Source organism: Anopheles coustani, chromosome 2 (assembly GCF_943734705.1).
Source record: "Anopheles coustani chromosome 2, idAnoCousDA_361_x.2, whole genome shotgun sequence".
Lineage (NCBI taxonomy): Eukaryota > Metazoa > Arthropoda > Insecta > Diptera > Culicidae > Anopheles > Anopheles coustani.
In genome coordinates, this window is record NC_071289.1 from 36266145 (window position 1) to 36292158 (window position 26014).

Sequence of the window (26014 nt, forward strand, 5' to 3'; positions counted from 1 at the left end):
TAGGGAGGAGAGCAACATATTTTAACCGATCTACTATTTTCAACCAAGCATGATCGAAGAAAACCGGCAAAATTTTAAGATATTAAAGGGCATCGAAACTATTTACTTATACTCCCTTACAAAATCGACGTGATGACGGTCGGTTGATGCAACCGGCGTGGTGTATTCGAATGCATACACACACAGCAACAAAAATACAAGATGGGAACCAAATTTTCTTCTTAGTGGATATACATTAATTGTGAATAATATGACGTATTCTTAAAAATCGGTGGCAAGAATAAAATTCTTCGCTACCAAGGATAACACAGGAACATACATTTTGGAGAACATACCAAGACGAAATTTACACATATTTTTCGATGATACCCATTTTACCAGGGAAACTCTAGCACGCCAGCCCCCTTTCTATATGTATAACATTTTCGATTCGAGCACAAATCGATTCATGATCAGAACCATCTTTTCTGTTACTTTTTGGCACCACATGTGATATTATTGATAAAACTCTCAATCGTTCGCTTTTATCTTACCTTAGCGCGCTTCTATAGGTATGTTTTACGTTCAACATTTTCACCGTCAACAACAATATGCCTTAAATTTTAAACGAAATCTTTAACAAATTGCTAATAGGAACATTTCATTGGACCATAGATGGGTTATTTCCAACCAGCATTAAATACAGTTTATTGCCTTTGCTGTATTACCTCAACGATCGAGTGTATCGTCAAGCCGGATAAAAACAAAAATTCAACGGTTGAAGCCTTTTTCACAGTTTTACTCAAATTTTACCATGGCTTTATTCAGTGGCAATTGAATTTATGAAATAGAGTGTCTAAACAAATACTACAACAGAAGAACAGGAGAATATGGTACAGCTGGTTGGTGGCAGACACGAACCATTCGACTTCCGTCCTTAATCATGTACTCGTTTATGGAAATCAACTCGTTCTGCTAACCCAATGCTAATCACACATAAGGATTACAGAACAAGAAATGTGCTGCATTCAGAAGGACAACCAACATACCAACGATGAATACAAAAATGTTAGAGAACCAGATTTTAACGCTACACTTTCCAAATAGTTTCGTACGCGTAATACCGTGAACAGTTTACCTAAACCGTTGATCCACAAACAAATCCCCCCTTTCATTCAAACCATTCTTCAGATGGTCAGACAACCACTATATCCAGTAACACCTAACGCTAGCCATAAGAGACAAAACTGTGTGTCGTCGTTTGCACCATCCTGTTCCGTCGCGATCGTACTCCTTGTGTTGCTTAGTAATTTATTAGATAGGCTAATCTTGGTTTTTAGTACAAACTTAGAATACATAGGAACCGAAACCCCCCCGGGAGTCCGTCAGGGCTGCGGAGCAGAAGCAGAGCATCCTATTAGTGTAGCAAGATGATTTCGTGCTTCGCCATTTAGCCGGCGTGGAGAGATAAAGGCAGTAGGAACCAACATCGACCATCAAAACCACATACGAACCAACTATGATAAACGATTTCGAAACATATCCTGAACTAAATGAAAGCCTCTCATTCATCATCGCCATTGATGTGCTGGATTTATTTCTACGTCCTTACCGCTTGTTGCAAGCGGCAGTTTACACTCTTATGATGCCTAGAACAGAATTAAAAAAAAGGTAAGAGTACGGCATGCTGGCGGGTGACCTTTAAACCACCCTTTGGTAGCTGGAGGCAAGTGAACTTTCTTTATACATATGAATACAAACAAAAACAACTACACAACCACACACAAAACAAACGATCTACCAACTAAGGACCCTAGTACGTAAGTTTTACTTTACAACTGGTATGGTTTTGAAACTGAATGCAAAACGTTATTTAAATGGAACATGGACGCTGTAGGTGGCATAAATGAGGAAGCAGGCCATGCAAGTTCATTATAAGAGATACAAATATGACAAACGAGAGAATACAAATGAGAAACGAACTATAATGAAATATATTCAATGTTAATGTCAGATTTATATGAACAAACACAGTATGAAACCAAACCAGAACACACACACGAGAAAAGAAACCTTACAGATGGATTCACTGAATGAGGAAGCGATTAAGCATGTCCGATATTTAAACTTCCGCACACGTAATAGAAATTCCCGATGGTAATATAACAACAAGTGAAAACAAAAGTAAATAGATGAGATAAAACAACACTAAGAAAAAATTAACAAACCAAGCCCACATAAACAAACAGAAGCCATTAAAAAGAACGATAGATGATAAACGATCACTATATTAACAACAGAGAAACCAAAATTGCGGCTTCAAATCGTGAAAACAAGTACTACATATGGCACGAATACATTACCGAATAGAAGTACTCCATGTCGGCATGCAACCATCTCGACGTAGAACAACATTGTAACAAGGAAATAGATTCCCATGAATAAGACGTTAACTGTTGCCAGAGTACCCTTGCAGCATCTGAAGAACTCTTAAAACGTTTGCGAGCCACTCGACACATACAGCTAGGAAGGAGAAAAACATGATGAGTATATAATGAACGATATATATATACATAATGCGCATCAGCAGCAACATACAAATCCCATGAAAAAAAAGAGAAAATCTCGAAAATATACATATACGTATTTCTTTATTGTTAATACAAAAAATACAACAGTGTCTTTGAAGTCTTTTGTGGATGTTTTTTCCCCTCATTTTTAATCGCTGGTCTGGAGTGGTTGCCCATTGTTTTGGACAAGAGATGACTATCCGAATACTTTAAACTGTTTTAATGGTAAGATATATATCACAAACTTCAAACATGTGTGGTTAAAAGAGACTGTTACTCGCTGAACAGCTGTTAAAACCAGTAAGTCAACTGCATGGCACCGTCTTTCGTTTTCTGGGTGTCCATGGTGCTGGCCTGTCGGACGAGCCGCTTCATCGACTGGCGGCGTATCCGAGCGATTTCCAGGGGTGTCCGTTCGGTTGAACACGACCCAGATCCGGTAGCGTACGTGCTGGCGTTAATTGGTACGGCGGCGTTCAGCTCGAGCGCCGTATCTGAAGGATCGTGCGATAGGTTCTCGTACGAACCGGCCGGCGACTTCTTGGTCGGGATGCAACGGAAGCACTCGTCGAAGGTCCAATCCTGTCCGAACAGTTCGCCTTCCTCCAGCGTCTGGGGCAATCGATGGTGCAGTGTTTCCGGGAGTCGAAGCCCGGTGAATCCACCGAGGACCGATACGCAGCCCATAATGACGAGTGGAAGCCGTAGATTATCCTTGCCCTGGGGAAGAAAAAATAATGAGTAAGGTTGGGTTTTTTTCATTGGACAAGAAGCGAAGAATCTCACCAGGTAAGTGATGAAAGGAATTACGATCAAACCGAGTCCTCCAATGTAGCTTGAAGTTCCGATACCGACACCTCGCACCTGCGTTGGGTAAAGTTCCCCAGCGAACGGATAGATGATGAGGAATGAGGCGGAAATCATTGACTTTGACAACAGATACAGAATGAGCGTTTCCGTAACAGCGTCCTCCGAGAGGACCACGGTAACGATGCAACTGATTCCGCTAAAATAGTAGAAAAATGAGTTATAGAAAAAAGAGTCTTCGTAAAGAGATCGTTAAGTGCTCTACCTTAGTATCATCAGCAAACACATCGGCCACCGGCGTCCCCAACGATCCATAATGATCCAGCAGATAATGTAGCTGGGGATCTCCACCAGCGAGGACAGGAAGAAGCTAAGGTACTGGTTTTCACCCAGCGAAGGCCCGTAGTAGCTAAGCCCCAGGTAGACCGTCTCGTTGGCGAACCAGTTTAGTGTGATCAGGATTGTCTTCAGTCTCATGTTGGGTGTCTTGCACAGATCGAACGCACCGATTGAGGTTTCCGTGCGCTTCGTCGTGCGATTCTTCTCGGCTAATACACGCTGTTGCAAGCGCTTGCGGAAGCTGTCCGGTAGTTGTTTCCCATTAACACGCGCCATCGTTTCCAGTATCTGAAGTGCCTCCTCCAGCTTGCCCTTCATCAGCAACCAGCGCGGTGACTCAGGCATCACGAGCAGGTACAGAAAGTAAAGTAAGAACGGTACGGAGGTGTAGAGCGTCAACTCGACCCAGTCCCGTATCAGATAGGTTACGCCGGCTAGCATCATGATGCCGAAGGTGTAGAACGTGCAGGTCATTACGGTGACGAACGATCGATAGTTCGGACCAACCAGCTCGAGGGCGATGATGAACGGGATCTGGTAGACGGCCGGTATGGTCAGTCCGACAATAACGCGACTAAAAGCCCACATCCAGAAGCTGGTGCTGGCCGCTGTGATGAAGCTTCCGAGGAGGAGCGTTGCCAGGCAGGAGAAGTACGATATCCGACGCCCGGTACGATCATTGAGCAACCCGAAGAGATAAACACCAACCGGTCCCCCGGTGTTGAGGGCAACCAGGCCGAGCGTTGGATAGATGTCATAGTCGCAGACTAGGTTGAACTGAAGGGGGGGGAAAAACAGCGATTAAAACTTGTTGGTAATAGCAAAGCGAGCGTTGGTCGGAAATCCCAACAAGAACACGTGCCAGTTGTCTTTTGAAGCTTTCGAATCCAATGACTTGGACTGAATTCTATGGATGAATAATTTTGCATTCCTTTAGAGAAAAGTTTCCCGCCTCGAATGAATATCAATGAGCCTGTTTGGTATACCCGTTGTGTACTATAACCATTTGTTTATGGGTAATACCAAAAATGTCACAAATCCTATCGTGTGGTCAATTGACACTCCCGCTCGACATACGTACATCGATCACTATCGATGACTGCACCACGGTCTTGTTGTACTCCCAGCCATCGAGGCACGGTTCCGTAGGCCACGAGCTGTTCGGCGCAAACCCATCGTCGACGTCGCTGTAATTCAGTATCTCTTTCCAGTCCACTGCGTACCGAGAGCACTTGCTGTAACTCTCCACGCCATCGTTCTAGAATGCAGATGAAAGATCAAACGAAGGTCGTCACGAAGATCACTATCGTCATCCGGTAACACCCCGGATCGTGTGCTTCCCATCCCTCCCACAAGGCTTACCTCTATCATAGGGATGGCGTACATTTTCCGCTCGGCGGCGGTGAAATTTTCCAACTCAGGCACCCGACACCAGTATTGCTCGGGTACGTCCGTCATGAACAGCTGATTGAAGGCACAAAACCCGCACGGTATGCAGGCTGGCAGGCAGATCAACCACAGGAGCAGTTTCTGGTACCGCCCGAACTCTCCAATCACCGGCAGGAGCTCGTCCAGATCGAAGGGTTCCTGTGAACGAGGGAAGTAGTTGCGATGACGTCCAGGAGAGGCTTGTTTTGTTGTTCGCCAAATTTAATTCTAAACGACGCCATTATAAACCAATGAAGGATAAGTACCGCGAAGGTATTACCTTTGCTTCCCATCCTACGTAAGGCACCCGCGACCTATTCCTGTTCCAGCCGAATGAATGTTTGTAATTGACTCTAGTAAACGGATTAGTTGCCATTTGTGTCGCCACTCTTTCATCAGTGACCGTGCTCTGTTGCACTTGTTCCCACATTTGTTTTGTTTCTCTTCTTCTCCATTCTACCATGGTTTTGGCGAATGTTCTAACCACATTATGCAACCTCACGGCCGAAGCTAACCAACCGAGAAACGTGGTATAGGCCGGTCACCGCGTGTAGCGTGCATTTTGTTCCACCGTCGGGGAACCCCGCCCCGAAGAGGGTGAGGTTTATCCCCGTTTAAGCTGATGCGCTTCCGGGATAAACCAGCTAGCGTTCGGTGGGTGGTGTTATGGTTAAGATTTGTAGAACAAACGACCATTTCCGCGGTATATTGGATTTGTTTCAGTAGGAAAGTGTGTAGCACGGTAATGGCTAAGCCATGACATGACGAAGAAGATAATACCATGGTGGCCTTCATTTTAATTCCCAATAGCATAAAAAAGGGTATTTTAAAATTAATACATCATGCAACTCAAGCTCAATCCTGACATGGATTCTGATATGGAAAACCAAAGCAAACGGCTTAATTTGCAAAAAAGGTAAAAATTAAAAGAATTAATAAAGTAACATGCCTGCAATAAATTGAATAGTAACCACCGTTTTCATTCCATTATGAACATAAATTCAACACTAGACATTAACATTTTGAAATGATTAAATAAGATGATTATTTCAAGTTAAAAATTGTTGAAAATACAATCAAACAAAAGAGCCGCATCGCACTGTTATTAAAATTATCATGAAGACAATTTATTTTTAATCACCAGCTTCTCGTTCTCCAAAGCCAACACAAAGGCTACGAATCAGAAAACTCGAAGTAAAGACAACGTAAAACCTTAACCGGACCAAAATCAGACTGAATTTGCATCATGTTTCTTTTAAAGCCCCAAGTGCCGTCACGCGTCACTTCCTTACATCGTTATTCAATTAGCATTCACCGCGTGCGTATGGTTCATACATATCCTGGGGCAACTTTCGCCCGCCAACCGGTCAACGAGCAGTGCCATTGTGTTACCATTTCGGGCCCAACGCATGCGGGCATTAAGATATATCCATATAAACGGCACATGCTGCTTCGGAGCATAGACGCACCGAGAAGCGCAAATAAAATCATTAACCATAAACAAAACAAGAGAGAAACGTAGTGATGGGCGCGAGATTGCAAGGACTTGTTGCTATGGAAAGAAGGAGAAGGGCCGATCGGAACCACTTCTTGGTCGATCCCATCTCAGAAACAGGAACCAGTTGCGCGGGAAACGCGTGACCGAAAGTATGTTTCTTTGGTACTTATGGTGAAACGGCGTGATTCCTTAAGGTAGATCCAGATTTTTAACATTGTCTTAATTTAAATTAAGTTTGATCGACTTCCGTGGATTATTGACTCCGCCTTGTGATAATAAAGTCGTTGTCCTGATGGAAGGCCAACGTACACTACTTACTTATCGCACTTTTGATCGTTCTATTTTTATACCATGCTTTTAATCCCCCACCCAACTTACTTCAGATAGTATTTTTTCACTCTCCAGCATTTCTGCATCCTCCTCCTCCTCTTCCTTGACCACTTCCTTGGTAGGTTTCATTTTCGGCTGCGGCGAGCCGTCGCACTTCTTGCCGTTCATGTTTTCGCGCGCTTTTTTACTTCCGGCCACTCCGAAACACGGACCACGAACACCGAACGCTCGTTTCGGGCCGTTCGATGTTAATACTGCTTACGGTGGACACTTTGCGCGGTTCTGGTTTGCGCGGTTTTGTCGTTGATGGGTCGATAGCACAACGTACTGCATTCCTTGTGGAGCCACGCTAGGAACTCGCTCCAGCAATCACCTTTTTGTTCGACAAGCTTAAATAAATGTATGAGCGGTGGTAGTTATGCTTCGAACCTGCTTGCTTTGCATGCTTTCTCCGTTGAACGTGGGTGATTATTTAATTAGTGCGCTAAAAAAGAAACGGTTTGTGCTGTTGTTTGCGTCGCACCGAACGGGGGAGCCTTTCGAACTGTTAAGAACGATATCTTAAGCACTAATGATCCCAGGTGAAGTCGTCTGTAAGATCGATCCGCGGAACGATTGTCTCGGGTTGCTATCGATTGGTCACTGTGGCACGTGTTCACCTGGAATGGAGGGGGTAGCTGTTGGCCCCACTTGTAGTAGTAATCAACACCGATTCATTTCACACGTTCACGTGTGTGACACACGTCGACGTCACTGCAGTACAATTCCTCCGCGGACGGATATATCCTCTGCCTCGAAGAACCTGGACTCGCAGCAATTATGCAACTTCCAGCCGTTTAGATAAGCCAGGCTCCACCAAATTCACCACTCATCGTTGTAGGGGACTTGGATCAGAATCGACGACAAGCAAACTAGATCACATTTCGATGATTCATAGGCACAGTTCGTAGCGAAAACCGAGTAGGCAGAGACTGAATTCGATAGATGGGAACTTAGCTTTATTCCTTTGTGTTTGAAACAGCATATTGTAGAAAGGTTTATTGCAAATCGAACAGCTCGGAAGAATTACTTGCTGGTCACAGTAAACTGTTCACCGAAACACTAACACATTTTGCCTGTTGCTTCCGTTCGGCCACGTCCGCAACTGGAGGAAAATCCATTCGAATCGAAGGCCTTACACGGTTCCACTGGATCGAACGAACGTACTCCGGTTGCAGCGAGCCCCACCGATTGGCAGGCAAATCGGTAGTAAACCGTGTCGGTTCACCGTCGGAACAGTGGACGACAGCTTCGGGTGCGCGTAATCGGAAACTCGGCGGTCAAATCCAATTATAGCAATCATAACACGGCCTATAAACCCAGCCACAAAGTCAGCAGGCAACGAGTATCTTAGTAGACCAGGTGGGCGAAACAAAGCGTCCAGCCCTGCTGTGAGGCTTGGTCCCAACGATGCGCTCGACTGGAGAAGCCTCGTACTAATAACTAAACGAACTCTACCCTGGAGGCAGCCAGGTGCCGCGAATAGTCAACGGCAGCGGTTGAGAACGCGGGAAACGTTCACCACGGGCCGCACATGCTCGAGCTCAGAATGGAAGTGGGAATGTGTCAAGGTAAGGTGCACCTGATATCGGCAAGAAGCGGTTTTCGCGGGAAAATCGTATGCCGCTGTAGGTCGTCGTGTAGTCAAGTGGCGTTCTGAGTCAACTCCCGTAATTGTGCTGTATTCCACTCATAAATCAAACAGTTGGATAGAGGGCCCTCTAGATGAGAGATTACCATGTGGGCGATCGCTTAGATGTGCAAATCTCTTTACCACGTACATTGTGGTCAGTTGCTAGACGAACTATCCCACTGTGAAACAACGGAGGTGTGCGCGATAAAGTTCATCGTAGGAACGGCACGGCGGATTTTTGCATAAATCCGGAACGCTGCCGCATCCGGTTATCGCGATCTTGAGCTACTGAATACATTCATATGGGAGCCAACCATTGATCTGTCAAGAATGCACACGGGTTCGTGCAAGTTGGTTGGGTTCATTGAATGAGCAAGCACCTGTTGTTGGCATGCTAGGAGTGAAATTTATTCCACCCATCCATTAGCTGGTTAACTCGCAGACATCTGGGTGGCACCTAATGTGTTAGGTAATTGGTTGCAAATAAACGCGAGTCGTGATCTTGAGTAATCCCAGCTAACGAGTTACCTGTTAGTGAGTAATTTTAATCTGGAAGTATTTCATCGCCGCGGTATTTGTGAGAATGTTGACATTTGATTAATTGAACCATTTAATGTAATGCATACTTGATATGAATCAGCATTCCCGCTAAAGGAAAAGTTATGATAATACATGATCTATTAAATGGAATATTTCTTTTCTAAAGCACTTTGAAAAATTCACTGATAGTGTGAAAATAATAAATAGACATTTTATTTTCCTCATAAAGCGCAAAGTACACTAAGTACACCTTTTCCGTTCCCGATCCTAACACGCAGGCATATGCTTCAGTAAAAGCCCATCGCCAGTCGGTTGCGCGAATTTGTTTCTTATCAAGTAAGTTGCTAAAACTTCTGCCACCTCATGGGGCCGATCCTCGTGAACCGCGTGGCCACAGCGAGCGAGGACCTGTAGCTGAAACTTACCCTGCATCTGGCCGACCGTAAGCGCCCGATCGAGATTGTCAATACCCGCCAGTAGGAGCAACTTCGGTACCGGGACATCAAGGAACTTCTGACTCAATCCGGAAAACCAACCCTCCCAATACTTTTCTGACTTGGACAGATCGATGCGCCAGCCGTACTTTCGTAGATTGAGGCTCGAAGGAGAGTTGGATGGTGAGGGGAGATCACTAGGGGGAACTTCGGTCGCGGGCGAACAGCTTGATTCGGCATCTTCCGCTATCGCGTTTGGGTGTTTGAATTCCACTTTTTCCTCGGAGGAAGGTTCTGGCTTCAAGGGTAATTCGTTGGTAGCCAATTGTTTCGTTTCGATGCTGAAAAAAAACAGAAAAGTCTTGTTTAAAAAGCATCTTTAAATCCACTATCGGGCAGTAGTCCCTTACTTTATGATCTGTCCTGGCATGGAGACGCGTGCGGATTCTACATTTCGAACCTGGCCACTGCGGACACACCATTCAATGGCATGCTGGATGCTTTTGAAAGTGGTCGGCCGGGATCGTAGGAAACTTTGCATACTGGCCAGAGCTTCCAGTGCCGTTCCCTCGACGACGTCAATCACAACCACACCGAGAAGGGAGGGGATGACATACATGTTTGCCGCATGGACACAGATCGCACCACCCATCGAGTGTCCCATCAGTATGATTGGGGGTGCCGATCCGTCGTACATCGCCTGGATTACATCGCCAACATCCCTGAATTCAACAAAAGAAAAAATGACTGTTTTGCACTCTTTTCTTGTTGGTGTCATTTTTTATGCTTACGTTGCAAGACGCTCTGCCGAAAGGTCGTCCTCTTCCTCGGTATATGTATCACCATGCCCGCGAATATCAAATGCCAAGCACTGACAGTGGATCAACTTAGTTATCTCGCTCTACAATAAAAAAGAATAAATGTGAAGAACTTTCTTATATTATCGATCATTCAAAGCTCGTCTTACGCTGAAATGGGCCCAGGACAGAGCAGAAAACCCTCCGCCATGAAGAAGTACTAGCAGCGGTGCACCGGGTTCGGAGGGACTGGTGAGATAAACTCTGAATTTTCCCTGTTTTGTTTCGACATCTTTCTTCTCGGCGAAAAATTCATCCCACATTAGCGGATTGTAATCTGTCTGACGGCGAAACCCACGGTCACTGCGAAGAGATCGAAATGGAAAATGTTTAGGTGCAGCGGGGTCATCGGTCGGGAAACCGGGTCATGAAAATGAAAAATGCCACAGAAGATAACAATGCACAGAAGAATGGAAACGACTTACTTAGGCTTCGGGAACCGCGGGTTCGGACACATTGGTGGCAGTCTTGATTTCATCATAACACGTTGCAGATTGGACATGCAATTGTAGAGTGAAATTCACTTCCCAACAGAACTATTTATACTTGTAGTAACGAAAATTTTAATCATCGACCGCTATTGGAACGATAAAAACTAGTAAACACATAAGTGCTCGACTAGCAGGTTGTGGCAGATGTAAGTTTGGAGCAGTACAGCCAAACGTCAAATTTATTTCGAGCAGTGTGAATTAAATTTCAATTTCAATTCGCTTTCTAATTTCTTTAATATTACTTTGAATTGAACCAGGATTTTTTTGTAATATCCGAAACGAAAAGCAATATTGATCTCTATTTTTGATTTCTAAGATAAAACACAAAAAACATATCTTCATATTCTCCAAAGGTTTTGTCATAATAAATGAAATAGCAATACCTTTTAAGTTCATAAGTATCCTTGCAAAGAACCGTCAGTTGATTGTATACAAACAATCAAGCATGATCAAAACATAAACCGGCTCGTGGATCAAAGAATGCATATTTGCTAGAAAATGGTGTTTATACAAAGTTATCTGCTGAAATCGGCAAAGGTATGTGTACAGAAACCTATTGAAATCAAACGGTATAACTATGTTTACCCTTTTTCTAGCCAATTAGAAGTTTTCTAAGAAGCCGGTTCCTTGACACACTCCGTTTGACCGTGAAGGGTGGACACGGTGGGAACGGGCTACCCAAGTATGGCGGTGTTGGTGGCCAGGGTGGAGCGGTCTATTTTGTCGCCAAAGAGGATAAATCACTCCGTGACGTCATTTACAAGTATCCTAACAAGCGTGTGGTTGCCGGAAACGGGGAAGAAAGTTCCAAAGCCAGAATTCTTGGGCGAAGAGGCACCGATAGGAAGGTGGAAGTTCCTGTTGGGATTCGTGTGATAGATACCGAAAAGGGAACGATTGCTGAGCTAGATGAAGAAGGAAAATCATTCTTGGCCGCTGGTGGCGGCGGTGGTGGTTGTTCGGGAAACTCTTTCCTTGGCAAACCTGGTCAGCAAAGTACGCTTACGCTCGATTTGAAACTGATAGCGGACGTCGGGCTTGTTGGCTTTCCCAATGCTGGCAAAAGCACGTTAGTGAAAGCGATTTCAAATGCCTCACCAAAGATTGCTTCTTATCCATGTGAGTACTGGAGCGCGTCTAAGTGAACTTAGCCCATATTTCAAACGCTATTTTGTTCCTTTTAGTTACCACAATACGTCCACAAATCGCTACGATAGAGTATGAAGACTATCGACAAATAACGATCGCAGATTTGCCAGGGCTGATCGAGGGAGCGCATGCCAACTTTGGCATGGGTCATAAGTTTTTGAAGCACGTCGAACGCACTAGATTGCTGCTGATCATTGTCGACGTCTTCGGGTTTCAGTTGAGCCAGAAGCACAAGAAACGCAACTGTCTTGAAACCGTCTATGCATTAAACAAGGAGCTAGAGCTGTACGACAAAACGCTGCTGGATAAACCGTGCGCCTTGATTATCAACAAAATGGACAAAGAAGGTGCAATAGAGGAAATTTGTAAATATGAAAAATATTTCCGCTCGTTAGAAGGTATGCTGATTACTCGTTTCAAAACGAAATAGTTTTTTAACGAAAATATCTTACTATTCCCTAGACGGACTTCAAATGTGCCCTCAGGAGCTGATACCAGAGAAACTCCTTTCTATTGATGCTGTTATACCAATTTCTGCTAAAAGCATGAAGGAAATTCGAAAAGTAAAAGATGAAGTACGAGCTATTCTTGATCTGAAGGCAGAGGAAAGCCTTCAAGAAACGGACCACGACAAAGAAAACCAATTGCGAATACAATTAAACGAAAGTGGACCCAAAGTTGTGTAAATAATCAGTAACAAAAATAAAGCTCATGCGCTTAGCTAGAAAACAGGCTTTTGCGCGTGTATGTCTCGCTCGTTGTGTAGGCAACAGCTGTTTTGATGTTGCCCTTCCCTGCAATCAATCGTAGAAAGCTAAACGCAACCGTTGCCATGGGTTACGTTTGCATTTATCGCCGGTTTGCTGAAAGCCGTCAGTGGCTGACCATAAATTGTTATTGCTTACAGCCTTCACGCGAGCAATTGCGTGCAGTACTTCTGCTCCTTCTAGAACGTTGATAGCTCAAGAATTACTGCCCAGGTGTTTTTTTTTTCTAACTTCCTCTCCTTGCATCGTACGTGAAGGCGGTGCTTTCGTGCAATCGAAGGCTTTCTTTTTGTACGAAACTTGTCAAATCAATCAAACTTTGGTGCGCTTATCCTTGGATGACGGTTGCCTTGGGCTCGTTAGTGAACGACACGGATTCACACTTGCATTACATCACGGAGCGGCAAACGGGTCACATACCCTGTTCAGCGATGGATTGGCCTAGTGCGCGGGTGGCCCAAGGTGGCCTTTTCCACACACCGAAAGCGCGCTACACAAAGGAAACGCAGGATTTGATTAAAGGTACGAAAATCTAAAGGATTCTGTTTTCTGCAATTTCTCTAAACTGCAATTCTAAATTTATCTTGCTTTATCCCAAAGTTTTGATGGAAGAAGCAAAATTAACGATCCTGCAGCGGAACAAAATCAATTACCATCTCCGAAACGGAGAACCTTTGCCGGTTCCCAAAGAGCCTAAGTTCGAACAGGAGTACAACAACTTCCTTCCCATGGCCATCCCGAGGAAAAATATTAAAAGGCGTTCCCTTTCAACCATCATCGAAAGCGGTGCATTCGATGTGGAGAAATACGTTCCCCACAAGCCGAAGGAACCGGCTGAGAAGCTGAAGATTAAACTCCAGGAACAAATGAGTGGTGTGAAGGTGTTCCCGGACGACGGACGTAAACGAAAGGTGCTGCGCAGCAAGAGTGAAGGATGTTTGGATTTTGTGACACCAGATCGAGCTAGTGAACGTACGAGACACAAATCTTGATCTTTCGGTTTTGCGGTTTTGGTCATACGATTTTCTATCTTTTCTAGTGCTTGAAGAAATTAATGAACGCGTCCAATGGATAGAAGAGATGGAGGCACTTGGCGAGGGGAAAAAGCACCGGGCAACTATTCAGCTACAGATTGCGGAAAAACTCAACGAACTCAAACGCCTAGAACGGAACAAGTCACAGGAAAACGAAATCTAAAAGGCACACGACATATTCACCGGCTGAATGTTGAATTCACTGTTTCTTTTATATTAAATTCATTACACGCTTAATTCTACAGCAAAATTACAATGTTGAATCCATCCGCCTGCGTTCATTTGCGAGACTTGGATGGTAAAATGGGTCCTTGCATGAAAACAACTCTTGTCTCTTGTTTCAATCGATCGGCTATCGTTCAAAAGGAAACAGAACCAAGCCTACGGATAACCGAAAGGAAGTAATGAAACGAAATCGATAAAACGAATAAAGAAAATGCACTTATGATCTCCGAGTCCGGCATTGCACACAGTCCGCGTGGATATTCTAGAACACTTTGATACACTTCGTTTTACTCCGGAACCGCTGCACCACAACACTATCCCTGGGCTGCCTTTGCTTTGTTTTTAACCTTTTTAACTTTCTTCAAACCGTCCATGCTGGACTTGAGCACCTTCGAGTACGATTCCATAAACTTGGCTACCTCATCCCGCTTCACGACGGTTGAGAGCTTCTTGGAGCCCGATTTAGCCCGGATCAGGCAACTGTATTCGGCGGGTGTCGGTAGCGGTGGCTTTCCTTCGCGAGGTTTTGGTCTGTCGTTCCCGTCATCTAGAAGTGGATCATATTAAGTGAATACATAAATTTTGAAATGGCATCGAAGGCCAGCGTACTAACATCGTTTGATCGTAACTGTGAAGGAAGAATCTTTCCGTGCCGATTGTGTTAAAAGAGTAAGCCTCGTTAGGAACTGCGAACAAGAATATGGAACAGAAAGAGGATGAACATTAGCAAAACTACAATGCGCATAGAGAGACTAGACACTTACTTCTTCATTGTTTAAAAGAACCATGATGAGTATGGTCTAATTGCGAACAGAATTAGATATTTTAATTTGTAAAAACCACGATCTGTGGTTTGTTCCAAATATTTTTTCAAAAGATTTTACTTTTGACAGCTGTAAGTTTACGTGTCATCTCGCCACGCCGGACTAGTGATGGCAAAATCTGGAATCATAAGACTCGCTCCCAAGATCGTTGAAAAACGAGGTCGAAACATACCATGTAAAAGAGGCAAAACAGAACTAACCCCGCTAGGCAGCTCAAAATATCGTTAAAAACGTCCTATGCGCGCAAGGTGTACGCAAGGAAGGTCGTTCACTTACCGTACAAAAATGTTTTTGTTTTTATCACGGTAGGACGTTTTTTTTAAGACGATTGCTCTAAATCGCCAAGCGAGACTGAACAAGCAATTGAGGCGTTGGAAGGAAGGTTGTACGTGAAAAAGGCCTTCACAGTTGATTGGGGCCATATCATATGGGATATGGGATATCTTTTTATGACACCATCCGCGAAGCCATGTGCCACAACTGAAACACTGTGATCCAGAATTTCCAGTTACCTTTTTCGTGTTAGAGATTCTTGTGACAATTTTCTACACAATTCAAGAATGTTTGTAAGTACTTTTCAAATTGACTGTCAAAACAATAATGGTGCAGAAAATGGCTTTCTTTCAAATTCTTTTTTAACTGATCTCGCTCGCTCCCTTGAAGGATTCTTAAGGAATAGCGTTCATTAAACGGACTGGAATTTGGATTCTAGAGCCGTATCTCAGAATGGACTTGAATCGAAAGATTCGAATCCCTGCTGAGACTTGATTTTCCCAACACTACTACTCAAGGTTATTATATACTCCTAAAGTGTGTCTGTAGTAACCTTGGGCAGTCTTGTCAACAAATCTGCTAGAATTGAGCTATCAAAGTAAAATCAATTGAGGGTATTATGATCCAGTTCCGCGTTATTGCTCGAAAGTTTCCGCATATTTGCTCGAATAGCAACCTGGGTATTTATACAAGTATTTCAAGGTATATAAATATATAGTTTTTAACAATTTTCGAGCACTTTGATTTTTAATCAATTTTCAAAACGATCGAGTTATTGGTATGTTTTATACTATGGCTAAATGGCTAAATAAATCAAAGTGACTTGTCTAAACACAACGTTGATATGAAAAGTGCATCCTGAATTATCATGTTCTTGGTAAATACCAAGATCCATAGAACCCACATATGCTTCGGACACATACGGTCTATAGAGATCCATCGACCAGGAGGTGCTTGAAACTGCTCGACGATAACGACGCGCGTCGTTTCGTATCCGCGCATCGTCTCGACACGCAGGTGGCGTCGTTTTGGATCGTCGAGACGCCCAGCCATTTTTTCGCTTTTTTCAAAGTGTTGTTTACCTTTTGTATGGGCCAGCGTCGAGAAGTTTACGTTTCCGCGCTCCCAATCATAATACCCTCAAATATTATTGGCATCTTTTTCACCAGGTAAAATGGTAAACAAAACAAAAATACAAACGATCTTGCTTGTTATTGTTAAGTGTGTACACCCAAAAAGTGTACCAAACTAATTCTTACTATTGTCTGAATGTTGCTGTGCTAATTGATGCAGTTAACTTGATACCTCTTAGATGGTGGGTAATGTGTTTGATATAAAGAAGCTGGTTTTTAATTGAATTTTTTGTTTTCAAAATACCCGATTCTACGCCAAACTCGCCAAGACACCCCTGGCAAATCATAAGGGTGTTATCACCACAGTCGTGATTATTCAGTTAAAATGTTCTCCATGAAGTGTAGTAAAAATTGAGGAAAAATGGCCAATATGCAACAGCTACAAGAAGATACTCCCTGTGATACGCAGTTTGACTCGAAGCAGTCACTTTCTGGCAGAGACAAACCGTTCAATTGCGATACCTGCGGCCGCCGCTATCAAACCAATGCATCGCTCAAGACCCACAAACTTACCCATCAGAATGGCAAGAAAGAATTGTGTGGTTTTTGTGGTGCCCGGTTCGCAAACCGTGGCCAGTTGAAGGTTCACGAACGGGTTCACACGGGCGAGAAGCCTTACAAATGCGATGTAAGTGTAGCCCCAGCAGTTACTGTAGAATAGTTTTTTGTACAATTCTGTTTTATCCCAACTACAGCAATGTGACAAGGCATTCTCTTATCGTGAGAGTCTCATAACACACTCCACGATCCACACTGGGGTGAAACCGTTTTGCTGCTCATGCTGCGGCGCACAGTTTTCGTGCGTTGGCAATCTTATTAAGCATCGCAAACTACGGCCAAAATCATGTGGCTTGCCAGAGTACGATCCAACTGCTAGGGTGGCTCCAAGACCAACGAAAAGAAGTATGCTTTGAAGGACTAATTCTGTAACACTTTAACTCATTCCTTTGCCTCATTCCCTAGCAATGCCTAATCTATCAGACCGCAAGCAATACCAAAAATCATCGAAAACGTTGCAACCAGCTCAGCATAGGGAAACGAAAAGTGTTCCAGATACGGCTAAAGCTTTCCCAGATCGCTTGCCACCAACTTCCCAAAGCAGAGATACTGATGAGGTGTATTTGCAGAGTGAGTCCGACGGTGCGGAAGCGATGAAACCAAAATCTCGAGCGCGCACTTCTACATACGTTTTGGATGCCGCTGAAATTGTACAGAATGGAGAAATAGAAGTGCTTGAGTACGAGACGATGGAAGTATTAGATGAGTTTATAACATACGACGACCAGGATGATGATCGAGTTTTTCCAAAAGAAATCGACAAAGACGATGCTTTGGTAAGCGATATAAAATTCATTAGTTAATTTACAAAAGAGTTTAAGGCATGTTTAACGATACTTCCTTTTTTCTATTTCAGCAAGTCGAGGTGATGAACGATGCAAGTAGTTGTGAACCAAATATAGATAGCGATAAAGAAACCATCGACAACGCTGAATGCAACGTCAGTCCAAATAGTGCAGAAATAAACGAACTCGTAAAAACTGAACATATGATCTTGGTTCAAAATTCGGTACAGGATGAGCAAGGGAGGCAAACAGATATCCCACAGAATGAAGATTCATTCGACGACGAAATAACCAGTAAAACAGAAACGGCAGCTCCCTCGGATTGTATAGAAAAAACCGTTGAAAGCCAGTTAAATATTGTCGAGATTGATGGTGAGCAAAAAACGGATCCAAAACACAATCTTTCAAACTGTTCCGATAAAGATTGGCAAGGGGAACAAATATCCTTAATCAAAGATGAGGCAACGGCAATGGAGAGACATTCGCATCGATCCAAACAAGGAAAGCCTAATTTGGAAATGCCACCAATAACGACAGAAGAATTGGATAAAATGTAAGCTTATTTGAAAATTCTGCAATACATTTGTTGAGTATTTTGTTTTTATTTATTCAAACAGGGTTATAGAAAGGCAAGATAAAAAACTACAAGAACAACTTGAGTAAGTAAATTTGTTTCTGTGTAAATGGAATCGCTGACCATTTTTCTATTGTTTCAGAATTGTTCGGCAAAACTCCGAAGTGTCCTCAAATATGTACTACTGCAAGTTATGTCCACTACAGTACACAACCGAATACCTCATGGCGCGCCACCTGGAACGCGTTCATAATTTCCAGCTGGAACAGGCTCGCGAGAAGCTGCGGTTCACCAAAAAGGCAGTTCATGTAAAGCAATATAGGTGCAAGTATTGTCATCGATCGTACGTCAACGCGGCGCGACTGAAAACGCATCTCTTTAAACATGGCACCGATGGCCAGCTCAATCACAAGTGTCCCGCCTGTGCTCAATACTTCGAAACGAAGGAAATGGCACGGCAGCATGCGCTCGAGCTGCATCGTAGGCAACTCGTGTGTGACACCTGCGGGAAGGAGTGCCAGGATCCTGAGCGACTCCAGCAGCACGTGCGTTATGCGCACAAGGGCGTGAAGGAGTTGCGCAGACAAAAGTACGTTTGTCAGCGGTGTGGAAAGTGCGTTCCGTCGCGCACCGTCCTCGCGGATCACGACCGAACGAACTGTGGCCAGTCGCCCATCTATCGATGTGAATCTTGCGGGAAGAATTACGCAAGCTTTGCCTCGCTGAAAGTGCACCAGACGATGCATCAAAATTTACCGGAGCCTTACGAGTGTGGTTTCTGTCGGAAACGCTTTCGCCACAAAGGCCAGCTGAAGGTACACGAGCGGTCCCATACGGGTGAGAAACCTTTCCGGTGCCAGCACTGCCCGAAGTCGTTTCCTTACCGGGAGTCTCTATTGGTGCATCAAAGCACGCATACGGGCATCAAGCGATTTGCGTGTTCCGGCTGTAAACGAACGTTTTCGTGCATCGCAAACCTGCAGGCTCATCGGCGGTCACACCAAGCGACCTGTGGAGCGGTACCGAACAACACCAAGCCATTGCGACAGCAGGGAGATAGATAACTTATTACCTTTATTTTGTACCGAAAATCTATTTATTTGAAATAGGAATAAAACGAACTGAATTGTGCATATGAATTGCCTTTATCCTCTGGCACATTAAATAAATTGGACAAATAAAACTAAAAGCCGCACCCAAAAATAAGACACGACAAAAGAAATGCTCGTTTAATTAAACAAAGTGGCCGGAGCTTACAAAATTAGGCACAAACATGCGGAATCGTTCCAAAACTATTTTTTTACCAAAACAAAATCAATAAATTAATATTTATTCATCCATTCATCGTGGCTTCAGCGAACATTCAGCGGAAATATTTGCGGCAAATAAACCGGAATCCCGAAACCGCATTTCAGCCTGAAATCGAAGGATCTTTTTCTCGATTCCGGAACATGATTTCGCACACAAAAATTAGCTTTTGAGCGCTTGAGAGAACACGAAAAACTTTTCAGCACCGTGTTCGGTGCGGTTAGCTAAAGGAAGGGGAAAAAAATCTCCCACTATCCGGATGTGAAACGATAAAAGAAAAAAAGAAAAAAAATCCCAAAGAATAAGATTTAAGTAACGAGCAGCTGAAACCCTTTTCCGGTTGCCATAAGAAGAATTCACTTCTATCCATATGTGTGGGAGCGTATCTTTGTATGGGAAAGGGAAAACGGAGAGAACGAAGTACAACTAATAACCAGAACGAACCACTGGTGCAGAAACTGACCGAGCCAAAAAGTCTACCAAAGAACCTCGGGCCACCGTCGATTCAGGATTTCTTATTGATTCGGTGGAGCGAAAACTAGACCGTACGGGCGGTGTTAAGACGTTGAACGGTTTGCATCGAAGACGCCCGCGAAGAAAGCGTTTGCAACGTGTACAGCAAAACAAAGAGAAAGCAAAACCATCGTTTCCCGGTTCTCAGGCTTCATGGAGTGCTTCGATTGCATGCACCACAGGGTGGTCGAGAAGAAACACGGAGAAATAATGCCGTAGCGTCCAATATGGAATGGAATAAATAAAATTTCGAATTCAATGAGCAGCCTTCGGAAGCTTACTAGCAGATCCGTTTTACCACCTGGGATCAGCTGGCCGCAGAGGAGTCCTCAGCTACATCAACTATCTACTCTTCTGCTTATCCTTGATGGTTCCCACGTCCCAGCTCGCTGCCAGAAAAAGCTGGACACAAAGGGTATATAAAACATGAAGAAAAAGGACGATAAAGCTCAGCACGAGTCGAACTGGGTGGGAGCTGCAGCTGATATGAAGCTGATTCCATTCCTAATCTTACCTTCGTTTCGGGGGAGGGATTTGGTTGTTTTTCTTTATTGTTTTTTTCCGGTTGCCATTTCGCATCCACCGTCCTTTCGTGCATGAATGACAACCGGAAAGGACTCAGCTGGTCGAACCAACGACAAGTAGGCAATATCGCTGGGGTACATTCTTCTCGAGCCTTTTTTCTCTTTTTCTTTTTGCACTGAACCTCTTTGCCCAAAATGGTTCGCCCACAACCCACGAGGAAAATTGATTATGAGCCTACCGAGCTTCCACACCGACGACTGCTACTGAGTTGTCGCTGGGAAGCTTTCGCAAAATATGGTAGGGTGAGGCAGAATATACTTTTTTAATCGAAAAACGGAAATTTCTCATAGTCCACTCAAGAAGTATACCCCAACATTTTGGTTCTTTGATATCTGTTCTGTTACAAAAAAAAAATATAAAAATAGCATTCAAATCGCAAAAAATGCAAGAAACCAAAAACTAACGATATTACTTTCTTCTACGCTTAGTTTAACATTTTGAGCGACCAATTAAAATTCAACTAGCGCTATTGGTAGCCGGATGGATATTGCCATAACACAATTGATCATGCTACTAAATTAATTGAATTACAAGTAGATCCCCGCAGTCGTTCCGGTTGGTCAATTCTGCTTTGTTTTGGTGGAATGAAGTTTTAAACAGTCGTTTAAAGGACATAACTGCAACGGTCTGAATTTACGAGAAACTTTCAATATTTTTCACAATCAATACAAGTTGCATCCTGTTTCGTTAAGTTGCAACTGTAATCTTGAAGCGAGTAATGTGACAAATAATAAAAGTTGTAGGAAGAAGTGCTATAACAATTTCAGAAAAGTTAGAAATAGTCAAGATGTTCGAAAAAGGAGAGTTACGCAGCAATAATCCGCAAATAAAATGACCCCAATCAACAGTGCGAACCATCATCCAAAGCAAAGATGCGTGAATTCTGCGAACGGAGTTTCAATGGTCACTTGGAAACGTATTAAGATAATAGAAGAAATGGATTGCATATTACTGATATGGATAGAAGATTTGTTAAATAAGATAATTCTTTTTGGTTTCAACTCTTCAATATGAAGTATAAGATATGGTAGAGGAAATGCGCAATACGCGAAAACTCGATATACGTTATAGCGTTCGGTTCGGAAGATAAGCATAAAACGGGGAGCTACTGTAATTGTTTTGTTTCGGCCCGTCTCGGCCCATATAAAAATTAAAAGTTTTTTGTTCACGCTGAGATTTGAGGAAAACCGTTAGGAAATGTCTAACGGGTTGATGATTTATTATGGAAACCTTAAAAACGAAACACGACAACTGACACGTCTGGGGCGGTCACAACATTATACTATGCCATCGGGGAAGGAGAAGTGAGGACGCTAGGGTAAGGTTTGCCGAGAAATTGTTATCGATTCGATTTGAAACGATGGGAAACGTTGCTTATCCAGGGTCAATTGGCTCGACAATAGAGTCCCACCATTCTCCGCTTAGAGAAGCAATTGGAACAGCTCATTAATCTCGTCACCCCGGAAGCCTGCCTCGCCGCCCTTCGATCGTAGTTTACCTTTGATTTTCGGGCACCTCCATCCGTTCATCGGATTGCGCAGCTTGAAGCTCCGGAAGTGCCGATGCACGAAGTGGAAGGCCTCCCCTACCGTCATGATCTCGTGTATCAGATCGTCCACGCAGATGATTCCGCAGTAGCCGAAGATTTCTTCCACTATCTTGTTCGACGTCAGTGGAACCATTTTCTTGCCCTCCAGCTCCGCCGCCGGTTTGTAGTGTTTTAGGCCCGGATCACGCAGCACGCCGTATTTGTAGATCAATTCCCGAACCACCGTCACATTCGGGTAGCCCCAGATCACGTACGGCTCAACCATCTTCAGCAACGCGTGCACTTCCGCCGTGAGGCACTGCAACGAAGCGCTCTTTAAATTCCCTACATTGAGCCGATGCAGCGCCCTGTCTATGTGATTGTTGCAGATGTAGCCACCACGGTGGCGGAAGATTAAGATCAGCCGGCCCTCCTCGATGTTGGTGTTTTTCAGCCGCATGCCCGTTTTGAGGAAGTTACGTTTCATGCGTTTCGCATCTCGCATGGCCTCCCGCGTCACAGCCACGATGTTGGCGATTTTCTTGAAGCCGCGACGTCTGTCCTGCTTTGGTATTGGCCGCGTGCGCTGCGCTTCGTGCTTCAGCCGACCCTTGCGCTGTGCGAGAATGTTAACATCCTCGGAGGGAAGCTTGTTCGGAATGCGATACTGCTCCATGTTTGGGTATATAGAACGAAGCAGACGAAAACTGTACCGGCACTAAATTCTGAACGTCCTATTACGATTCTGCACAGGTAAACAAACCCAAACTACGCAGTTTGAGAGCACATGTTCTTTTGACAGCAGTACTGTCTATAGACACTATAGTGTTGGCAGAATCGGGATTCAGAAGATTCGAAGATTCGATCCCTAGACGGATTCTAAAGATTCGAATCCCATTTGTGCGGATCCTAAGATTTGATTCAATTAGGATTCGAATCAGATTTGATTGGTTTGGGACTCGATTTGACTCTATTCTGACTTGATCCTAAACTGTTTGAACCGATTCACAATGATTTGAGTCGAATTACTCACATAACGAGTCGATCTAGAGACAATATACAGTTGGTTCCCGCAGTACGCGAAAGTTTGGGACCGAACGCAATAGCGTACAGTTGATATCCGATGTAGCGGGCCGGGTTTCAGAGGGAGTCGTCGTTTATTCTCTACGCTCAACAGACTGATTTGGCGGTGCGCTCCAAGGTCCATCGAGACCTTGGATCACACCGCCCAACTTAAGGCTAGTTCGGTTGGGCTCACTCCCTCCCGTGCCCAACCGTCTTACTCTAACAGGCCACAGGCAATGCGCGCGTGGAACTCGACACCGATCAACGGTGATCGATGGGCTGCGCTGTTGCTAACGCCCGGTTCCCCGCGTACACTGACCCGTGGCCGAAATGCGAGCGATGCAAGATTGCATCGCTTCACCGACTTACGCGGATAATGGGGACCAGAGAAATCCGCGTATCTCGAATATTGCTTGACACAAAGGTTATACTAGGAATTAAGAGATCGAGCTCTTGTGTACATGTATCATAGAATATAAAAAAAATACTTTGTCCGTTAATATGAATGCAATACAGACGTATTCGAATAAAATAAATTGCAATAAACGAAATAAAAAGCGTAAGTTATGCAAATGTGTAATTTACATATTTATTAGTGTGGTTGTACATCTCAGAAATTTACATCGATTTTATAAACCCAATCTACTGTCAAATTTTGAAAACAGCGTATCTCCGAATCCGCGTATGTCGAGTACCGCGTATGTCGGATATCTACTGTATATCGAATTTTCGCGTATTGCGGATTTCCTCTGCCATATCGTTTATACCTCATATTGAAGAGTTGACATTGAGAAGGAACCACTTATTTAACATATCTTTTATCCAAATCACTAATAAGTGTTCCATTTCTTACATTGCATTATTATATCTCTGTTAAAAAGTGCTTATTAGAAACTTCATTCTACCAAAACAAAGTAAAATTGACTAATCAGAACTCAAGCAACGCTGTGAGCTGTCAGTTGTAAAAACAGCGTATTGCGAATTCGCGTATATCGAGTATAGCGTACTGCGGGGACCAACTGTAATTGATTTCAGTTTATTCAAATCGAACGCTGGGTAGAATGGTTTATTGGACATAGATTGAGTTTTTTGCGTGATTTGCAAGTTAGGCTCTAGAAAAATTCCTGGAACCTATTTTTTACAAAGAAATACAGAAGAATGTCCATTATCCGAGTTGCTCTACCCAACCAAACCCATTTAGCCCAGGGAGTGACAATGGTTCAGATCAGGACCAGACCATTTTTACCGGATTCTGAATAAAATTATCACTCAAAATTGATAATCTTTTTAAGACATGGCTTAACATGTACACTATAATACTGCCCGATTTTAAATGCCAGCGAAGAACATCGTTTCCTTACGTGAATAGATTTTCATGATTAACAGAACTACTAACACGTGTGGCACGTTTTAATTTCGGAAAAGCGAGTTGTGATTAAATGGGGATTTAGATTAGGATAAACAATTTCCAGATTGATTTGTTTACATGATGATGATGATGATGATGAGTCTCACCGCTTAAATATAAATCATCAAACGAAAGGGGGCATTGGGGCATTACTCTCCAGAACAATCGCATCCAACTCCGCTCCATTCATACAACGGTCGCCATCGATTGCATAAGGGAGTACATCTTAGATTTCCCAACTAGCAAAAGGAGGCCACTTTTCGGAGTAGGGCAGGTATTTTCGCACAGTTTTGGTAAACTCCGCTAGCTATCAATGGTTGATAGTGTGGTGAAACCCATCAGTACTACTTAAGGGACCTGATCTTGTTCCTTGCATACAACGGTCCCGAGCAATCACCTCGAAAGGTAAATCGCCGAGTCTCCCAAGGTTAAGGAGGCAACACCTTCCGGAGTGTAAAAGGGTATTTTTGCTCTGTTTGTAGTTCCCACCGCCAATTACCATTGGTTGATAATGTGGTGCCACTATCAAGAACAGAAAGGGTCCCAACTACAGCGAGATGTGGAGGTACTATTAGTTCTTTTTGTACAGCCATGTCCACCAATTATCCTCATTTACGCGCGCGTTTCTCAACACTATGTAGCCTCATTCATTCTATTAATTTACATTAAATAATAAAAAATAAAAAGTCCCTGTTCAGTTTTTTACTCATGATTGTCATAGTCAAAGACCAAGACAACCCGCTTCACGTATACGGCGTTTGAACTCCCTTAGATTTCTGGCTTGTAATCTCTCTCGGTATTCTGTTGTACCATTGTACTCCTTTGAAAAACACCGAATTTCAGGCGTTTCCAGACAGATAGCCGGGAAGTCTTGGCTCACCGGCATTACGAGTGTGAGTCTTAACTACTATCCTTTCCCCCAAAGACGTTGGTACCAGCCTTTCAAAATTTTTGTACACAAAGACCACAGTTCCAAAGGAACACTCTCCTGCTTGGACTGTTCCGACTGTTTCTTGGATTGGGATTCGAATTTGGGTGAACCAGTGGTGAACGTTCAGCGGGTCGGTTTTTCCAGCAGGATGAGGTAAGAGGTCAAATCCCCGAGCTCCACTGGGACACCTCCAAGTGCGTCAACGGTGCGATGTGTATGACGAGTCCATGGAGCAAAAAAAAGGGGTAGACGGGACAAACGGGTTTCCTGCGTAGTGAACCGAGGAGCTGGGTTACCTACCGGGGGTGATAGATGGCACTACTTATGTTAATCGGCCTTGACGGGGTCGACGTGCGGATGTACGAGTTGGAAGCGCATGTGTATTGAGGGAAGAGAAAAGGTGAGAGAA

At 43.8% G+C, this 26014-nt stretch overlaps 7 protein-coding genes across 7 annotated transcripts; 3 read left to right on the forward strand and 4 right to left on the reverse strand.

The window, feature by feature from the left end:
* Window positions 1-2047: 2047 nt before the first annotated feature.
* Window positions 2048-7119, reverse strand: LOC131263257 (carcinine transporter). The gene is made up of 6 exons (XM_058265423.1): window positions 7000-7119; window positions 5058-5282; window positions 4777-4953; window positions 3622-4472; window positions 3336-3555; window positions 2048-3269 (listed from the first exon to the last, which is right to left on the reverse strand). Exons 1-6 carry the CDS (start codon window positions 7117-7119, stop codon window positions 2841-2843), a joined length of 2022 nt encoding a protein of 673 aa, XP_058121406.1. The 3' UTR covers window positions 2048-2840.
* A 2210-nt stretch (window positions 7120-9329) lies between these two features.
* On the reverse strand, window positions 9330-11035 carry LOC131263336 (protein phosphatase methylesterase 1). The gene is made up of 5 exons (XM_058265521.1): window positions 10880-11035; window positions 10565-10757; window positions 10389-10498; window positions 10008-10319; window positions 9330-9938 (listed from the first exon to the last, which is right to left on the reverse strand). Exons 1-5 carry the CDS (start codon window positions 10954-10956, stop codon window positions 9431-9433), a joined length of 1200 nt encoding a protein of 399 aa, XP_058121504.1. The 5' UTR covers window positions 10957-11035; the 3' UTR covers window positions 9330-9430.
* A 340-nt stretch (window positions 11036-11375) lies between these two features.
* LOC131263516 (GTP-binding protein 10 homolog) lies at window positions 11376-12813 on the forward strand. Its single transcript, XM_058265725.1, has 4 exons — window positions 11376-11482; window positions 11542-12064; window positions 12130-12492; window positions 12557-12813. Exons 1-4 carry the CDS (start codon window positions 11444-11446, stop codon window positions 12778-12780), a joined length of 1149 nt encoding a protein of 382 aa, XP_058121708.1. The 5' UTR covers window positions 11376-11443; the 3' UTR covers window positions 12781-12813.
* Window positions 12814-12840: 27 nt separating this feature from the next.
* On the forward strand, window positions 12841-14059 carry LOC131263309 (UPF0193 protein EVG1 homolog). Its single transcript, XM_058265486.1, has 4 exons — window positions 12841-12856; window positions 13291-13383; window positions 13462-13833; window positions 13901-14059. Exons 1-4 carry the CDS (start codon window positions 12841-12843, stop codon window positions 14056-14058), a joined length of 639 nt encoding a protein of 212 aa, XP_058121469.1. The 3' UTR covers window position 14059.
* Window positions 14060-14071: 12 nt separating this feature from the next.
* Window positions 14072-15026, reverse strand: LOC131263310 (signal recognition particle 14 kDa protein). The gene is made up of 3 exons (XM_058265487.1): window positions 14885-15026; window positions 14734-14806; window positions 14072-14667 (listed from the first exon to the last, which is right to left on the reverse strand). Exons 1-3 carry the CDS (start codon window positions 14906-14908, stop codon window positions 14435-14437), a joined length of 330 nt encoding a protein of 109 aa, XP_058121470.1. The 5' UTR covers window positions 14909-15026; the 3' UTR covers window positions 14072-14434.
* A 1485-nt stretch (window positions 15027-16511) lies between these two features.
* LOC131262954 (zinc finger protein 665) lies at window positions 16512-19459 on the forward strand. The gene is made up of 6 exons (XM_058265058.1): window positions 16512-16978; window positions 17046-17253; window positions 17314-17684; window positions 17765-18246; window positions 18311-18352; window positions 18410-19459. Exons 1-6 carry the CDS (start codon window positions 16712-16714, stop codon window positions 19329-19331), a joined length of 2292 nt encoding a protein of 763 aa, XP_058121041.1. The 5' UTR covers window positions 16512-16711; the 3' UTR covers window positions 19332-19459.
* A 2390-nt stretch (window positions 19460-21849) lies between these two features.
* On the reverse strand, window positions 21850-22992 carry LOC131263030 (uncharacterized). The gene has a single exon (XM_058265158.1). It carries the CDS (start codon window positions 22875-22877, stop codon window positions 22095-22097), a length of 783 nt encoding a protein of 260 aa, XP_058121141.1. The 5' UTR covers window positions 22878-22992; the 3' UTR covers window positions 21850-22094.
* Window positions 22993-26014: the final 3022 nt, after the last annotated feature.

What these genes read in the sequence shown, in the direction of transcription:
- LOC131263257 (XM_058265423.1), bottom strand. Translation starts at nt 7,119, where the DNA reads ATGAACGGCAAGAAGTGCGACGGCTCGCCGCAGCCGAAAATGAAACCT. An exon ending in ACGCCATCCCTATGATAGAG is followed by an intron (nt 4,954 to 5,057) that starts GTAAGCCTTGTG and finishes TCTGCATTCTAG; the next exon opens with AACGATGGCGTGGAGAGTTA. An exon ending in TTCCTTTCATCACTTACCTG is followed by an intron (nt 3,270 to 3,335) that starts GTGAGATTCTTC and finishes TTTCTTCCCCAG; the next exon opens with GGCAAGGATAATCTACGGCT.
- LOC131263336 (XM_058265521.1), bottom strand. Translation starts at nt 10,956, where the DNA reads ATGTCCAATCTGCAACGTGTTATGATGAAATCAAGACTGCCACCAATG. An exon ending in CCGCGGTTCCCGAAGCCTAA is followed by an intron (nt 10,758 to 10,879) that starts GTAAGTCGTTTC and finishes ATCTCTTCGCAG; the next exon opens with TGACCGTGGGTTTCGCCGTC. An exon ending in TCGGCAGAGCGTCTTGCAAC is followed by an intron (nt 10,320 to 10,388) that starts GTAAGCATAAAA and finishes TGTTGAATTCAG; the next exon opens with GGATGTTGGCGATGTAATCC.
- LOC131263516 (XM_058265725.1), top strand. Translation starts at nt 11,444, where the DNA reads ATGGTGTTTATACAAAGTTATCTGCTGAAATCGGCAAAG. An exon ending in ATCTGCTGAAATCGGCAAAG is followed by an intron (nt 11,483 to 11,541) that starts GTATGTGTACAG and finishes CCCTTTTTCTAG; the next exon opens with CCAATTAGAAGTTTTCTAAG. An exon ending in ATATTTCCGCTCGTTAGAAG is followed by an intron (nt 12,493 to 12,556) that starts GTATGCTGATTA and finishes ACTATTCCCTAG; the next exon opens with ACGGACTTCAAATGTGCCCT.
- LOC131263309 (XM_058265486.1), top strand. An exon ending in AACGCAGGATTTGATTAAAG is followed by an intron (nt 13,384 to 13,461) that starts GTACGAAAATCT and finishes TTTATCCCAAAG; the next exon opens with TTTTGATGGAAGAAGCAAAA. An exon ending in ACCAGATCGAGCTAGTGAAC is followed by an intron (nt 13,834 to 13,900) that starts GTACGAGACACA and finishes TATCTTTTCTAG; the next exon opens with TGCTTGAAGAAATTAATGAA.
- LOC131263310 (XM_058265487.1), bottom strand. Translation starts at nt 14,908, where the DNA reads ATGGTTCTTTTAAACAATGAAGAA. An exon ending in TTCTTTTAAACAATGAAGAA is followed by an intron (nt 14,807 to 14,884) that starts GTAAGTGTCTAG and finishes TCTTGTTCGCAG; the next exon opens with TTCCTAACGAGGCTTACTCT. An exon ending in CACAGTTACGATCAAACGAT is followed by an intron (nt 14,668 to 14,733) that starts GTTAGTACGCTG and finishes ATCCACTTCTAG; the next exon opens with ATGACGGGAACGACAGACCA.
- LOC131262954 (XM_058265058.1), top strand. Translation starts at nt 16,712, where the DNA reads ATGGCCAATATGCAACAGCTACAAGAAGATACTCCCTGTGATACGCAG. An exon ending in TCGACAAAGACGATGCTTTG is followed by an intron (nt 17,685 to 17,764) that starts GTAAGCGATATA and finishes TTTCTATTTCAG; the next exon opens with CAAGTCGAGGTGATGAACGA. An exon ending in AAACTACAAGAACAACTTGA is followed by an intron (nt 18,353 to 18,409) that starts GTAAGTAAATTT and finishes CTATTGTTTCAG; the next exon opens with AATTGTTCGGCAAAACTCCG.
- LOC131263030 (XM_058265158.1), bottom strand. Translation starts at nt 22,877, where the DNA reads ATGGAGCAGTATCGCATTCCGAACAAGCTTCCCTCCGAGGATGTTAAC.